The sequence below is a fragment of the Balaenoptera musculus genome, chromosome 15 (assembly GCF_009873245.2).
Source record: "Balaenoptera musculus isolate JJ_BM4_2016_0621 chromosome 15, mBalMus1.pri.v3, whole genome shotgun sequence".
Lineage (NCBI taxonomy): Eukaryota > Metazoa > Chordata > Mammalia > Artiodactyla > Balaenopteridae > Balaenoptera > Balaenoptera musculus.
Window position 1 is genome coordinate 5,210,707 of NC_045799.1, and position 16,648 is coordinate 5,227,354.

Sequence of the window (16,648 nt, forward strand, 5' to 3'; positions counted from 1 at the left end):
TAGCACCGTGGGCGTCACCATTACTGCTGGAGTCGTTGTTGCTGCCCTCGTCATCCTCCCCCCGAGCCCGGTCCTATCTTCTAATTCCAAATCTGAGTCCTTCCATTAATCAGATCCCGTGTCTGTAAAATGGGGACCCTACGGAGGCCCACGTCGCAGGGTTCTTGTAAGGATCTTGTGCAATAATGCAGGTAGAGACCTGAGAACGGTGCTTAGCACGTCGCAGGAACTCAGACTGAATTCACTGCCATTATTGCTGTGGCTGTAAGACAGCCCGCCCAACTGCAGACCCCACGCTCTTTCCACGACGCCATCTGCCCTTCTCTCTCCCTCCCTCCCGAGTCCATTTGACTAAAGATGTCAGGACCCACAGGCCAGAGTGCCAGGCTGTCCTTGGCCATGAACCCAGGAGCACTGAGGGGCCCTGCAGGCAGACGCAGTGTGGCTTCTATACTGACCAACTGAGACCTTCCCCAGAAGGAACCAGACCCTCCAGGAAAAGGAAGTCTGGGCCACCTGTCCTTGCAGAACCCAAAAAAGTCCCCCAAATGTCAAACCAAGAAAGCAGTTTGGCTGTTGGTTGGCTTCTGAACTAACAGGTGAGGCTGGTCCCTGCCAGAGGGGCCCATGTGGCCCTGCTGACCTCAGATAGGTGTTTCCCATCCCCCCAATCAGGCTGCCTCGGTCGCCTTGAACCCTGATACCTCACAAAAGCAGCCAAAGCAAACGGCACCCTAAACGGGGCACCTGATGACCCACCCCACAGGAGAACGCAGCAGGCTCGGACATCTCCGAGGCCAGTTTGCCTCTTGGGGAGGCAGCCCGAGTTCATCTGACACACGTTCATTCAGCAGCTCTGCTGAGCTTTCTCTGTGCCAGGCAGGAAGCTGGGGTCATGCAGCAAACAAGCCAGACAGGCCCCTGTCTTCGCAGCGCTTATAGTTTGTGAGGCAAAGACATGAACAGCAAACAAATACACACGTTCGTACTCAGGGGTTCTTGCTAGGGGCCCAAGGGAAAGAAACAGGGCGATGGGGTAGGACACAGCAGGAGGCCGGGGGGAGGCTTCCAAGAGGAGGTGACACTTGAGCTGAGCCCTGAACGACAAGACGGAACTGGCCGTGAGAAGACCATTCTCAGCAGAGGGAACAGCAAGAGCAAAGGCCCTGGGCTGGGGTGGGTGGGGAGGTGTCACGTCCAAGGTCGTGCAGCTTTGGATACGGAGCAAGAAGCAGTGGGAGGAAACCAGGCAGGGCAGGTGACGGGGCAGGTGACGGGCAGCTTGAGTGCCACATGCAGGGATGTGAAAATACAAGAGGAAGCGTCCAAAGATTGCAGCTGCCCCTGCCAGGTGGCTCTCCTCAGCCAGAGCTCCTGAAGGCATGGCTGACAGGAGGCCTCATCTGTCTCAGGGATTCAACCTGAGGTGGGAGAAACGTGATCTTCTCATCCAGGGGCAGCACGTTTGGAATTGGATTGCTCTGTCAGGCTTTGGGTGAGGAGGAAAGGGGTAAGAGTTGAAATCTGGTCCAGAATGGGCATTTGTGGTTTTGCCTGTTTCCCTGACAACATCTGCCCTCAGAGGCATGAGCAGAGTGAGGGGACTCAGGTGTCCTTTCTGATCGCTGGACCACAGGCTGCATGAGGTCAGAGACTGCGCCTGTTCTGCTCCGAACCAAATCAGCAGAGGCCCGGACATGGATGAACAAATGAGAGAAGGAACAGGGAAATTCTGGTAGCTGTTTTGGCTGCACCTGAGTTCTTCGAAGCAAACTTACAGAGGCTTTCCTAGGGAGCAATCAACACGCCGTGGATTCAAGAACACCTTTTCCAGGAAAGGGAGCCCTGAATGAAACATGCCTATCCACTGCAACTTATGTTCCGCTTCAGAAAACGAGGACTGGACCTCCTGGAGAACAGGGTGGTACCGGGTTGAATGGCAGCCCCAAAATTCGTGTTCACCTGGAGTCTCAGAATGTGACCATATTTGGAAATAAGGCGGTTTCAGATCTCATTAGCTACGATGAGGTCCTACTAGATTAGAGTGGGCCCTAAATCCAATGACTGGTGTCCTTATAAGAAGGACAGAAGAGATTGGCGTGGCATCTATAAACCAAGGATGTCAAGGGTTGCTGGCAGCCACCGGAAGCTGGAAGAGAGGCCCCTCAGAGCCCCTAGAAGGAACCAACACCACTGACACCCTGATTTTGGACTTCTGGCCTCCAAAACCATGAGAAAATAAATTTCGGGTGTTTGCAGCCCCCAAAAGACAAGGACCCTTTTGCATCTCCCTTACCGTTGCCCACAGCGGCTGATGACTGGGGAGCCGTGTGGTCCAGACATTGGAAAAACAGCATTCCAGACCTTCCACATTCAGTTCCTGGGGCTGCCCAAACAAATTATCACAAACTTGGTAGCTTCAAACAACAGAAATTCTCACTCTCACAGTTCTGGAGACCAGAAGTCTGCAATCAGTATCACAGGGCTGAAATCAAATTCTAGTAGCCATCAAATTCACAGGGCCACGCTCCCTCCAGAGCCTCCGGGCGAATGCATTCCTGCCTCTTCCGGCTTCTGGTGGCCGTCGCTGTGCCATGGCTTGTGTCCGAATCACTCACTCCGATCTCTGCCTCTGAGGTCACATGCCTTCTCTGTGTGTATCAACTCCCCCTCTGCCTCTTGTGACACCTGTGATTGCCTTGGGCCCACCTGAATAACCCTGGCTAATTGCCCCATCTCAAGATCCTTAATTCCATCACATCTGCAAAGAGTGGATGGTCAAGTGACATAATTTTCAACAAGGTGCGTGGTTGGCTTTCCTAATCAAATGACCGTCCTGGAATCCCCCCCAGTCACATTCTAGAACAGATCTGTGAGAGGCCCTGCCTCGAAGGCCCAGAAAAGAAAGTGATTCCCAGGGGCTGGCAAAGGTCCACTCGGAATAAAGGTCACTTCCATTTTCCATCAGTAGACCCGACAGGCAGGCTGTGGTGATGTTCTCAGGCCAGGCTGGGAAAGTGGGGAGCGGGGAAAATGAGGCAAGCTAGGCCTGAGGTCCTCACCCCCAGGACACAGCACCTACTCAGCTCTCACCCCGTATGGTCTGATCTTTTGATTTATCAGGAACAGCCAGAAATGCAGATTTGTTAAGGTGAAATTTCCTCATTAAGTAAGCAACTAATTGTAAAAATTTAAAGTGCTCTGTAGATCAAGCAAGACACATCCAGTGGGTGGCCAGTTCCCAATGTCTGCTGTTGACTGAGGTCTATCAGAACCCAGCCAGCATTTAGGAAGGTCTTCTCTGGAGCAGTATGGGAGGAGGGTCCACAGCTGAGGCTCTGGGGACAGATGGACTTGGGTTCAAATCCATCCTTCACCAGCTGTGGAACCTCAGGCAAGCTACAACTTCCAAGCCTCAGTTTTCCTATCCGTAAAATGGGGTGATAAAATCAACCTGCCTGGGATTGGGATTGACATATACACACTACTATATATAAAATAGATAACTAATAAGGACCTACTGTATAGCACAGGAAACTCTACTCAATACTCTGTAATGGCCTATATGGGGAAAGAATCTAAGAAAAGAGTTGATATATGTATATGTACAACTGATTCACTTTGCCGTACAGCAGAAACTAACACAACATTGTAAATCAACTATACTCCAATAAAAATTTTTTAAATTTAAAAAATAAAAATTAAAAAAAATAAAATCAACCTCCCTGGGAAGTTCACATTGAGATGCTCCAGGCCCCCAGCACAGGGCCTCCCATAGTGAATGTGCTATAAGGGCTGGGCGTTATTATTATTGTTGTGTTTCTGAGATGCATTCTTTTGCGTATATTAATCATTCATACATTTGGCTGCAACCTACAATCACTGTGTACATTTAACATCTGTTCTGCCCCCTCTTCTCCCTTCCAAAGATGTCCTTAAATAGATTGTGTGACTTTAAAAAGATCGGATACCTTCCTGCTCAAGGTGTGGAAATGAAGTGCACGATGATCACGTCGGAAGAGATCAAAGACTCGAGATCCAGGTGGGGAGGGAAGTGTCCAGGAGGAAGCCGGGGCTCTCCCTGCACTGCAGTCTGTCCTGTTCAGAGTTTCATCAGTCACTTAGATGAAGTCCATGCTTGTGAAATTTGCAAGTGACCCCAAGGGGGAGGGGGAGCTCCAGGGCTGGTGTGTGAAAGTCCAGGGTTCAAGGTCTCGGCAGCAGTCAGGAAGGAAGAGCAAGCGTGAGTCGCGGCACTCGGCTTCCTTAGGTCAGTTCCGAAAGTCAAGAGTGACATCACCAGAATAGCTGTGATTAAAACAGTGGCAATGTTGAGTGTCGGTGAGGCTGCGAAAGACCAGCAAGGCTCACGTGACTGCTGGCAGGAGTGCACACTGGTACCACCACCTCTGGAGACTTCGGCAATACCCACTAAAGCCAAACACAGGCCGACCTCTGACCCAAAGCCCCACTCCCGGCAGTGACCCCAGGATAATGAGTGCACATGCACGGTGAGCACGCCGAGACAGTTCCAGGATGCCCGCGGCAGCCCTGCCTGCAACGGCCAACAGCTGGAAACAACCAAAATGAACAGGAGGATCCACAGGAGAATCATGGTGCGTCACGACCGCTACAGAGCAACGAAAAGGAACAAACCACGATTATAGCGACGAGGATGAGCTCCCGGAGTTAACAGTGAGTGAAAAGGTCAGACACAAAACAGCACGTACTGTAGGATCCTGTTTATATAATGTTCAAGAACAGGAGAAGCAAATCCGCGGCGAAAGAAGGTAGAATGATGGCTACCTGCAACTGGGTGTGGTGGGTAGTAGCCGGGAAGGGACTGGAGGGAACTTTCTAGACTGGTGGGTGGTGGTTACATAGGTGTATACAACGTAAAACGTCATCCAGCTATAGATTTTGGATCTGTGCACTTTACTCTAGATATATGTTCACAATGACAGACAAAAAGTCGACTGCGGAGAGCGCCAGCGGCTGTAGGGCAGGCGGCAGGGTAGGATCTGTGAACCAGGACTCCCGAGGAGGTGTAGACCATGCCAGCAGGTGCCTTTCCCTGGGCCCAGCTGGAAACCCTCCTCACTCCGTCCTGGTCCAGGCAGACCTCTTCCAGCAACGTGCGGATCTGGAGGACATTACAGGGCCAAAGATCACCCATGGGAGCAGGGCCCATCCATGGGGTGTGACATGGGCAGTCACATGGGTCTCTGCTCTCAGAAGGGGCTCTGAACTCTGCTGTCACCACCTTGACATTCTTACTAATTTTTGAACCAGGAGTCCTACATTTTTAGTTTGCACTGGGCTCCACAAATGATGCAGCCGGTCTTGAATGGGAAGCCGTGATGTGTAGCTGGGTCCTCAATTTCTGAAGGGCTATTCTATGGAAACAGAAGCACATTTCTGGTGGCAAGAGCATGAAGTTATGGAAGTTATAGAGCAACTGGACCTCAGCTTGATGTAAGGAAGAACTTCCTGCCGGTGACAGTGCCTCCCAAAGAAAGACCAGCAGCCCGTTTGATGAGCGCCTGCTGTGTGCCAGGCATCTTCCCTGCATCATCTGACTCTTCACAATAACCCTGAGAGGAGGGACTGTTGTTATTCCCATTCTGCGGAGGAGGAAATGGAAGCCAGTTTTTATGGTCGAGGATCACTCAGCTGGTTAGCAGTGAAGCGGGGATTTGAATCCAGGTTTAAATGAGTCAGAGTTGGCATCCACCAGCAGAGTTTTCAGATATTCCAGCGAGGGCTGCACAACTTCAGGGGCCAGTGGAGGGGCTTTCAGCTTTAGGAGGTGCAGGACTTCAGGGCTCAAGGTGGAGATTCTGGGATTTTAAACTCAGACAGGAGGCAAGGTAAAGAATGCCAGAGCACTCACCTGAGTGCCAGCCCTGAGGAGGCTGGTCTTCAGGTGCCTGGCCTCACCTGGGAGCTTCCTTCATGGTTAAACCAGGGGACAGAGACACTCAGGTGCTGGCAGGGACACTTGAGTAAAGGTAGGCATGTGTGATACAACAGGGAGGGGGTGGGGACTGTGGCGACTTATGCTAAAAAGTTTAGAAAAAGTGTAAACATTAGGCAGGCAAAACCTAAAACACTTCCGCAGGCTGCCCACAGGTCACCAGTTAGTGGTTGCTGGTTTAGGCTGCCAGCCCCATGAGGGCAGGGATGGATCTGTCATGCCCATCAGTGTACCCCTGGCCTAGCCCAGCACAGGGCCTGGCACGCCCCAGTGGCAGCCCCTCTGTTCACCCCTCTTTGACCTCTGCTACCCAGCATAGCTGGGCAATGTGGTGGGTGGCAGGACCCCAGCTCACCTGGCTGTGCCACACCCACCTGATTCCTCCCTTTTCTCTGGATTCCCAGGAGCACAGGGCTGATTTACGAGAATTTTCTTACAAAAGAAAAACAAGTACTGGATAAATATTGGGATAAGGCAGTGGTTAAGACCAAGGCCTCTTGAATCTAACCCCACCACCTCCTAGCTACAGGATCTTGTAAAAGTTACCTGGCCTCCCTCCACCTCGGTTTCCACAACTGTGAAATGGGAATAATAATGGTACTTAACCTGCTTGTTGTAACTCTTAAATTAGGGAAGACTTGAATCTTGTGACTATTAAGTTTGATATGTCATCTTGTGACTATTAAATGAGGTAATACATGGCAAGTGCCCAGAACGCCTTGCACACAATAGGGCGTTTAATCAATACTAGCTATTGTTCTTTATTGCACAAACAGCTACCATTTATCAAACCTACTACCTGGCAAGCCCTGCGCTAAAAATCGGTCTTTGAAATAATTACCTCACAAGTACATGTTGAACACGAACTATGGGGCAGACCCTTCACAAGGCACACGGTATTCCCGTCACTTACTCCCCTGGGAAGCTCACATCTTGGGAGAGGAGCAGAGTTAGCGCTAGAGAGCAGAGCAGGGTGGAGGTAACGGTAAGACACTTGCTGGTCGTTACACACGAGCGTGGATTCTCAGGGTACCTCTCGTGGGTTCTACCTTATCCCACCAGGCCCTCCTTGGCACACAGTAGAGGCTAGCAAACATCAGTCCGATGAACGAATGCCACTGGATACTCACAACACCCTATACGGTACCTGCTGATACAAACAGGTGCGGTGAGGCTGAGCACCTGGTCCAGGACGCAGGAGGCGTGGAGGATAGCACCCTCGCACACCCTCCAGGGCAGAGGACTCTCTCCCCAAAAGGCGCAGCCGCCGCCGCCGCCCCGCCCTTCCGCCACCATGTGGGTTTAAAACCCACGCTGCCGCCGGGCTCCTGCCCCTCTTCTGCCATTGGGCGAAGCCGCCCGCACTTGTGTCCAATCGAATGGCTGCTCCCAGAATGCAAACTTGGGATTGGCTCTTCCGCTGTGTCATTTTGGGCTGCTTCTGACGTCAGTGGTGTCTGGCACCCCCGCCTCTTCCGCGTCTTGACTGGAGTTAAAGGAGCCGCAGGGGGGAAGGCGCGCGAGTTGCTTCAGAGACACCTTTAAGTAGCCTTTAATTTTTGTTTTTTAAAAATTAACGTTCATTGTAAAAGCTACAACAAACAGTATAAGAGAAATATAAGTTTCATTTAATCCATTACACAAAACTAACCACTGTTAACATTTTGGCAGTTATCATTTCATTTTTTTTTCTAATAATATAATTTTATTTGTACAAAATTCGGATCAGTTCTGAAGCCTATTTTAAAATTTACTTCATGCAGGACTTCTCTCTGTATCGTCAAATAATCTTTGAAAACGTGTTTTTAAATAGTTGCATTATCTTTGACCTTCTTTATTCAACCAATCCCCTATATTTTTCTTAATTTCATTGAATTTTGCTTTTCCAAATGAAAATAAATATTTTGTCCTTAAAAATCAGTTCTCTGATTATTTCCTTAAAATATGTTGTAGAAATGGAACCAGAGGGTGAGGACACTCATCCTTTAAGGCACATTGCAAAATTGTCTTGCATTCATTCATTCAGCAGGTACATACTGAGCAATTACACCTGCCAGTTGCTGCTAGGAGCTGTGGATACAGCAAAGAATGAGACATGTGTAGCCCACGCCTCTTTCAAAAATGCTGCTCCAGTTTCATCACCTCTGAAGCCAGCTCTGTGTTCCCAAACCCCTTATCTGAGCCCAGGGCTCTCTGTGCAGAGAGGAAGAGGTTGTATCTCCAGCTCTGGCACAGGGACCGCAGAGAGAAGGCATAGAGCATATGCTGGGTGCCACACCCCTGGGGGGGGACTGTTGGGGTACCATGATGCCCCATTCCTCTGGATTCCAACAGTTCCTGTCTGGCATTCTGGAGGCCCTGGGGACATCTGAGCATCTGTTCCTGGGACTAAACACTGGGGACATGCAGGGCACAGTCCAGCAAGAGACACTGAACAAAGCAACTCACAAATTTATTTAAAAATTACGGTTTGGGCTAACATCTCCAAAGGGAAGGAGGGGATTTCTAGGGTTCATTTGTGTTTTGTATGGAACACAGAGCTCCTGCAGCACAGAGCATGCAGTAATAACAATAATGAACTTTTTGCACTTTTGCAGCTTTTTGCAAGAGCTTCTTCCCAGCCAGCCCCTATGCTACCTGCCTTACAGGAGTTTTCTTATTTAATCCTCCCAATAGCACTCTAAGTTCCTTGATGATCTCCATTTTAAAGATGATGAAACTGAGGCCTGGAGTCATTAAGTTTCCCAATCAAGGCCATGCAGTTAGAAGTGGTGGCCTATACTTGTGTGAGGTTTTGGCATGCAGAATTCAGCGTTTGGGAAATGAATCACTGAATGATTGAGCCCCCAGAGGGTAAACTTTACAAAGGCAGAGGCTGGCTTGCCACGGCTGCAGTGTGGAACAGTCTGTGTGTGCCAGGTATGGTGCCCGTCGCTGGCCCAGCCCAGCCAGGCGGACACAGCCCTCCCTGCACCCTCTGTGACTAGCCTGGCCTGTAACCTCATAGCCACCTCCTTCTTCACCAGCCCCCCTAATCCCAGCAGCAGAGTGCCACTGCCCAGCCTGGCACAAGTGCCTTTTATGCCACCAAGTATCACAGTTTTACATTATTACTCACTCCTGACAACAGTAAAATGTATCGTTCATGAGAACAGAGACACAGAACATTTCTGCCCCAGTATTTCTGGTCCATGAAATCAGCTTGAATGACAAACAGTTCTTTCTGGAAGTGTTTCAGACATGAGCTGAACATCTGGAATCTTCCAAACCCCTCTCAGGCTCAGCCTGTGGCAGGAAAGTCTGTATCCTAAGCTACTTAAGGTAACCAAAGACCCTGCAGGGCCTGCGCCGGGAGTCAGGAGCAGGATGCTGGCTCAGCTTGGCCTTTCTCCAGGACCTTGACCTTGGCCAAGTCATGTCCCTGCCTGGGCCTCAGTTTACCCATCTGTCAGAAGACAGGATTTAGCTGAAATGCTTCCTTCCGTCCTTTCCTTCGGTCCACCCCTCATCTCCCTGCCTTGGTCTCAAAACCCCGTCTTCTCTGTAGAAACCACTTCCCTGATGGAAATGAGAAACTACACAGGAGAGAAGGAGGTGACTCCCTGGTGGCATCTGTGACCAGTTTAGCAGGGCTCCTTTGCTTGTTGCTGGAGAGCTCAACCATGTGACATGTGTCCAGGAGCTAAGCTCCTGCGTCAGCACCTAAACACACACAACACAACCAGCAAAACACACAACACACACACCCCACACCCCCCCACAGCACGAGTGTGTCTCAGGATACAGCCCACACACGTGCAACACATATATGCACACACACACACACACACACTCCTCGCATCTTTATGGTTACGACTTCTGGATCTGGTTCTGGTACGAGGCAAGCACTTGTTCTTGGTAGGCACTGCCCAGGTCTCTGGCTTCTGGACACTTAGAAGTTTGTCATTAGGTGGGCACAAGGAGAGCGGAAGTGGAGCGAGTGAGCCAGCCGGGAAGACAGAACCGTCAGCCAGTCAGGAAGGTGGCCCCAAGTGTGACTTATCTGTTTACGTGTGCAAGTGCCACTCATTTACTCCACGGAGGTTTGCCAAGTGCCCGCTGCATGCCAGGCCCTGCTCGGTGCACTCACCAGGGACGCATGGGGGACAAGCCGACTGTCCTGCCCCCGCGGGGTTACCACTCAAGTGGAGACAGACGGTGAACACGCAGACACGCGTCTGATGCTGCTGGTCACTGTGTCGAGGCCTTGAAACGCTCTCCCCACCCCACCCTATGAAATCCTGTTCCTGCCCCGCTGAGGGGTAGAGGACACGTGGCTTCCGCGAGGTGATGCCGCCTGCCAAGGTCATCTACGGGCAGCAGGCGTCCGGAGGTGCCTCTCCGAGTTTGGTCCTCACCCTCTCCCCTCCCTGCAGAGGTCAGCTACTCTTAGTCTTCGAAGGTGAGGTTGCACAGACAGAAATCACCAAGCAGTGGGGCAAATGGTGGAGCTGGGGAACCTCTGTGGAGCCCAGGACCAGCGGGAAAGGCAAGGCGGACCCAGGCAGAGGTAGTGGGGATGGTGCAGGGGAGCAGAGACACCATTTGCTGAGGTCAAGCCCGCGGGCTCGGGGGCTCTGCATTCACATCCTGCACCGCCTCGTTCATGGGTTCCGGAGCCTCAGTGTCCCCATCCGTCCAATGGAAACGCTATTAGCTTGTACCTCACAGGGCTGACGTGGGGATCCAATGAGCTGAGCCCTGGCTCCCTGTGGGACCCCGATGCATATGTGTTGAATGATTAAATGTACAAATATGAAGTGGCTAGAACAGGGCCTGGCACACAGGCAGCGTCCAATAAACATTAGCTCTTACTAGTGTTTAAAAAGGAAAACAAGACAAAAATAATAATAACAACACAAAGTCCAAAGATGCTAACTTGGGCAGATCAACAGGCCCATGAAACCACCAGTAGCACTGCGGGGTGGAGGAGCTGGGGGAAAAAGTGACTCAGCCGGAAGGGGTTTCCAAAAGCGGTGAGTCGGGAGAAGAAGTGGTTAAACCACTTCAGGCCACCAGAGACTGTTTCTGAAAAGGCAGCTCTGTCCCGCAGGCCTGGGGATGGCATGAGGTGAGGGGGCAGGGCTGGACCTCAGAGGCCGGGGTCTGCTTTGTCCCCACTGGCCGCTGTCAAAGCAGGCCCCAGAGAGCACAGTCAGGACACGGCCAGCCATCCTCGACCACAACCAGAACCCACGCTGTTTTCCCTGGTCGCTGACTCGCTGCCGACGAGGGCCTGGAACCTGAGCGGGACCATCTGCAGGATTTGCAGGGCCCATGGTTCAAAAATTATTAATTATGAAGAATTTCAAGATGGTGACAATAGAACATCAAACCAAGCAAGGGGCCCTTCGGAGCCTGGGGCCCTGGCGTGTACCTGGGCTGCACACCAGTGAAGTCGGCCGGCAGTGCAGCGCAGACGGCAGGCCCTGGCAGGAGCAAGGCCTCCTTACGGGGCTGGACCGCAGCGTTTCTATCTAAAGATTCCCCTGTGGCAGATCCAACCCCTGCTCAGGGCAGACAGCCGCATGTGCTGTCTGGAGGCCCAGAAAGGCCTGTGCCAGCGGTCGTCTGGGGACACACACCCATTTCACAATCCCACGACCTGTAACCGGGTTGGGAAATGTATTCCAAGTCCCAGATTTCCTTTAGTTCCTCTTCCACCAAGGGCTCTGGCCTGGGCATGTGCTGCCCCCAGCCTGGGGCTCCCTCCCTGCCTGTCCCACCTCCCCAGAGAGGCCACCTGACCCCTTGGGCTCCAGCTGCATCCAGGCCGGGTCCCTTTGTTTCTTTCCAACTCTTGTCCCTCTGAAACCATCGCTTGGACTTACATGTTTACACATCTGTTGTCTGTCTCACCCGCAAGAATCCGAGCCCCAGGAGGGCCCTAGGAAGATGCTCAGTAAATACGAGTTGAATGAAACACCACCTCCTCGGAGTGGGCTGCCTTGATCAGCAACCCAACCTCTAGCTCATCATTACCGTGTCTGAAGTAACCCGTAGTTTAGCTACGGGTTTTCGGGCCTGTCTCTAGTCTCTCCTGACCCCCACGATGTCACAGGAGGGTGGGGAGTTTATTTTGGTTGCTGCCCTGTGTCTAGTACCCAGCACAGAGCCTGGCACTGAATAGAGGCACAACATTTACTGAGCGAAGGAAGGAAATGTCTTTCCCTGACTTTCGGTCTCCTTCCCACGGACTCAGGCTGGCCCAGCAGAGGTGGGCCGCCTCCCAGTACCCGCACTGCCGACAGAGTGAGCTCTCCCATCTCAGCTCACATCACCTCTTCCCGTGCCCAGCCTGACAGCGCGCTCTGTCCCCCATCACTGCGTTCCCAGCACCACATAGGGTCATGCCTGGCACACATAGGGTTGCCAGATTTAGCAAATAAAAACACAAGACATCAAGTTAAAATTAAATTTCAGGTAGGCAACACATAAATTTCCAGTATAAGTATGTCTCAAATACTGCACAAGATACACTTATACTAAAAATTGTGCATGGTTTATCTGACATTCACACTTATCTGGCAGCCCTAGGCACACGTGAAGCCTCCCATGAGTGTGGGTAGCCAAGTGTATGCTTCTTCCAAAGCATCTTTGTCCTTTCCTGCTACCCACTCAGCCAGGGGCCCTGTCATTGCGGGAAGGCTTTCCAGTTGTCAATATCCTCGTCTGCAAAAGAGAAAACAACATAATGCCAGAGACTCCCCGGCCGGGGTTCCATGAGGATTAAATAGCATAACTGCTAACATATATTCAGCCCTCTTCTTATGCACTTCCAAGGCACTGCCCCCCTCACCCCCTCACAATCACCCCAGGCAAAGTCACCTTTAGCATCCCCACTTTGAAGAGGAGGAAACTGAGGTCAGAGAGGTGAAGATACTCAACAAGGTCACATGATTGTGTCCCACTCATCTTTGGAGGTGCAGTTGCCACCACCATACTGAGACCCTGCATTAGGCCTCCAGGCAGAGCTAACTTTGGATCCAGGACGGAGACCACTAACTAGTCCCAGGTGTTACCATCAAAACAGTGGGGTCACATTGTAGGTGCTCATTAAATGTGACCAGTGCTGTCGTTCCAGACGGATGAACCAGAGGTCAATGTAGTGGGTTTGCTTTTTAATCCACTGAATTAACTGGTTATTTTTGCCTGCTGGCAGTTTAACCTGAATTGTGTAAAATGTTGCCTCATTTCCAAAACAATCAGCGGTGTGTGATTCTTGCTGCCAGACAGGCCAGATCAGCTGCAAGAGAATTCAGGAGCGCAGGGGCTGCCCCTGGCCTCACTGAATTCCTGGCACTCAGGGCTAGCTAGAGCTCAGTGAAAGTCTGTTGATTGAATGACTAAAGGAATGGCTGAAATGAGGGGCAAGGCTGGTGGTCTCCTTTGGGACATGAGTGGGATTCAAGGTCATCCCCAGGCCCTGATAACAATTTCAGGGACCCCCAAGGCATGTTCATGACTCTCCAGCTTTTCCTCCAAGCTGCTGAGGTCAAATTGCAGCCAGACCTCCCCTGTTCCTTCCTTGGACCTGCTGGTGAGATCGACCCCTCCTTAAGGTAGGGGCTGAGACTGTCCAGCCCATGGCAGGGGCGCCCTCCCCCGTAGGCCCTGAACGCTTCCCCCTTCCTGACCCCTGGGCTTGGCTCCCTCACCAGTCAATCACTCCTGAGCTTGAACCCTCTAGAAAAAGTTCCTGGGCCTGCCCTCCGAAGAAAGCAAGAGGCATCACTGTGCCCCGTTGGGGAAGAGACCTCACCACTTCTTGGGCTGGCTTTCAGTGAGTTCTGCAAGATACAGCTCTGGTTCCAGTCTATTAAAAGGAAATGTCAATAACTTTTAAAACCTACCCCTCCCCAATGCAAAAGTAGTCTCTGCTCATTAGGAAAACTCCAGGCATTACAGGGATATGTGGATATTTAAAGAACTAAAAATATTTGGGCGGCGGTCGGGGTGGGGAGCTGACCTGGGTTCAGCTTAGACTCCTCCATTGTGTGACCCTAAGCAAGTGACCCCCCCCCCCGCCATCTTCCGTGTCTGTAAAATGGGGATAATAATACTCCTGCCCCTCAGAGTAGGTGTCAGATTGCGTTCATGTTGGTAAGTTTCTGGCGCACGGTAAATAAGTACTTGTTAAATAAATGGAGATTTCGGGCAGGGTCTAGGAGAGGACACACCGAATTGCTGAGAGGATGTGGAGATGGGCCAGGGAGGGGGCCTCTTATGTAATATTTTAATATCTTTTTAATTCCAGGAGAATGTGTTCTTGCAGCACTTCTGTAATTAAAACTTGAAATAAAAGTACACCCCCGCACTTCCTCCCCCGTCTTTAGAACTCCCGAGCCGTGCCCCTTCCCCCCCCCCCCCCCCCAGCCGGTGGCCCCTCGGGCAGCAGACGTTGGGTGTGGATTGCCCCGGGCCCCACCGGCTGGGAAGTTACGAGTCCCGGACACGTATTTACATGACAAGGGCTCCCGGGCGTTTCTCGGAGCTGTCCAGGGCGTGCCTACGCGAGTTCCAGTTTTCCCCAGTCTACCTCCTCTCGGTCGGGTTAAAGTGCGCGGGGGGCGCAGTGGGCTTGGGGCCTCCTGGGGCTGCAGATCTGGAGTCGGGGAGCTTACTGCAAAATCAGGTAATGGGTAACCTGGAGGGCTGCCCCCTTCCCTTAATTTCCCCTGCCCCGAGTCCCAGGGACATCGTGCTTCTCTGGGGGGGGGGTGGGGGGCAAGCTTCCCCCCCCCCCACAAAGCCTCGGTCGAGGACCCCGGGGGCCGGGTTGGGAGGAACGCACCCGCAATGGCTGGGACCCAATCCCGCTGCCCAGGGCCTGGTCTGCGCCGGGCAGAGCTTCCTAACTGACCCCCGTAGGGGAGGGGACGCTGTGCCCTTCCTCCGCCGCGCGGGTCCCGGGTCTACGCGGGCCGCCTTGCTCTGGCCCTTTAAGAGCCCGCCCCCTTCCCCGTCACCCCGCCCCGCGGCCCGGGGAAGGGGTGCGGGGGAACCTCGGCGGGGATTGGCGCAGCGCGCGCCCCCTCCCCGGCCCCCGCGCGGTGGGAACCGGCAGCCCCGTCTAGCGCTGACGTCAGACCGTCTGCCTGCCTCCGACCGCGGTCTCGGAGCGAAACCCGATCTCCTTGGACTTGAATGAGGAGGAGGCGGCGGCGGCGGCGGCGGCGGAGGCGCTCGGCTGGGGGAAGCCAGCAGCGGAGGCTCAGCCCCGGCGGCAGCGCGCGCCGCGGCTGCCAGCCCATTTCCCGGACGCCACCCGCGGGCACTGCCGACGCCCCCGGGGCTGCGGAGGGGCAGCCGGGGGGCGCAGGGGAGCGCGGCCCCGAGCACTGAGTCCCGCGGCGCCCCGGGAACTTGGCGGCGCCCCGAGCCCGGCGAGCCGGGGCGCGCCTTCCCCGCCGCGCGCCTCCTGCATGCGGGGCCCGAGCGCCGGGCGCCGGCCGGAGCCCCCCCCGGCCGCCCCCGAGCCCTCTGCGCCCCGCGCCGCGCCGCCGCGCCGTCCATGCACCGCTTGATGGGGGTCAACAGCACCGCCGCCGCCGCCGCCGCCGGGCAGCCCAATGTCTCCTGCACGTGCAACTGCAAACGCTCTTTGTTCCAGAGCATGGAGATCAGTGAGTGACCCCGCGCCCCCCTCCCCGGAGGCCCCGTCAGGCTCGGACCCCGAGTCGAGGCGCAAATGCGGGCGGGGGCCTGGGCCGTGCGCGCCCCCTCGGGCCGTGCGCCCCGCGCCCCGGCTGCGCCCGCCGCGCCCGGGGCGCGCCCTCCCGGCTCGCGGCAGCTGGCGGCCGGCCCGGCTTTGTCCCGCGGCGCTGCGAGCCTGGCACGGCCCCCGCTGCCTGCGCCCCGCCCGCCGGGACTCGGACCCGGGGCCGAGCTGCTCAGAGGGCGGCGGGGCGCCCGGCGCGGGAGGGCTGGGGCGGGTGGATCCGTGAAGTTTCCATTTTATTTCCCTAAAGGGCAGTCGCGATGGAGCAATTAGGCCGGCTCTTTATCAACTTTGGCTTGGGGGCAGGGGGGTGTCAGGCGTGTGAGACACTGTCTGGCCTGCGCGGTGCCTGGGGCTCCGGGTGTGTGTGGCTCTGTGGCTCTCGGTCTGTGTGAGTGGGTTTCCGTACGTCTGTGGAGTGTGCGTGTCTGTGTGTCTCGGTCTAGGTCTCGGCGTCCCTCTCTGTATGTCTGTGTGTCTGGCTCGCGGGCTGCCCCGGGAATGTGTGTGCCCGAGTCTTCCTGGGTCTCTGGGTCTCCCTGTGTCCGGGTCTGGGTGCCTCTCTTGAGTGTGTGCATCTCCCTGGGGGTCTGGGGACCATTTGTGTCCAGGTGTCTGAATCCAGGGCTCAGCGCTGGCGGGTCTGGCGAACGTGGATCCTGAGTGTGTGTCATTGTGTGATTGTCTGTGTCCCCGACGCACCTATAAATAGCCTCTGTCTGGACAGTTTGGCTCAGTCTGGCTGGGACGGTGGTTACAAATGAGTCAAAGTTTGGGGCTGTCTGTATTTGGGACTGCCTTGCTCTGAAGGGGGAGGTGGACCAAGGGTGGGGAGGGGAGGGTTTGAAGCTTGGCGCTGACTCGCCCTGTGCTCGGAGAAGTTGAGACAAATAAGCCTGGACGTCCGTCAC

The 16,648-nt window shown here is 54.0% G+C and overlaps 1 protein-coding gene across 1 annotated transcript in view; it reads left to right on the forward strand.

Annotated features, from left to right (window-relative positions):
* The first annotated feature begins 15,033 nt into the window (after nucleotides 1-15,033).
* The window catches only part of PMEPA1 (prostate transmembrane protein, androgen induced 1), a 55,114-nt gene continuing 53,499 nt past the window's right edge, over nucleotides 15,034-16,648 (forward strand). Inside the window, exon 1 of the mRNA XM_036824726.1 lies at nucleotides 15,034-15,642. Within this exon, the coding sequence (XP_036680621.1) occupies nucleotides 15,531-15,642 (112 nt within the window). The 5' untranslated portion in view covers nucleotides 15,034-15,530. The remainder of the gene's footprint in view (nucleotides 15,643-16,648) is intronic.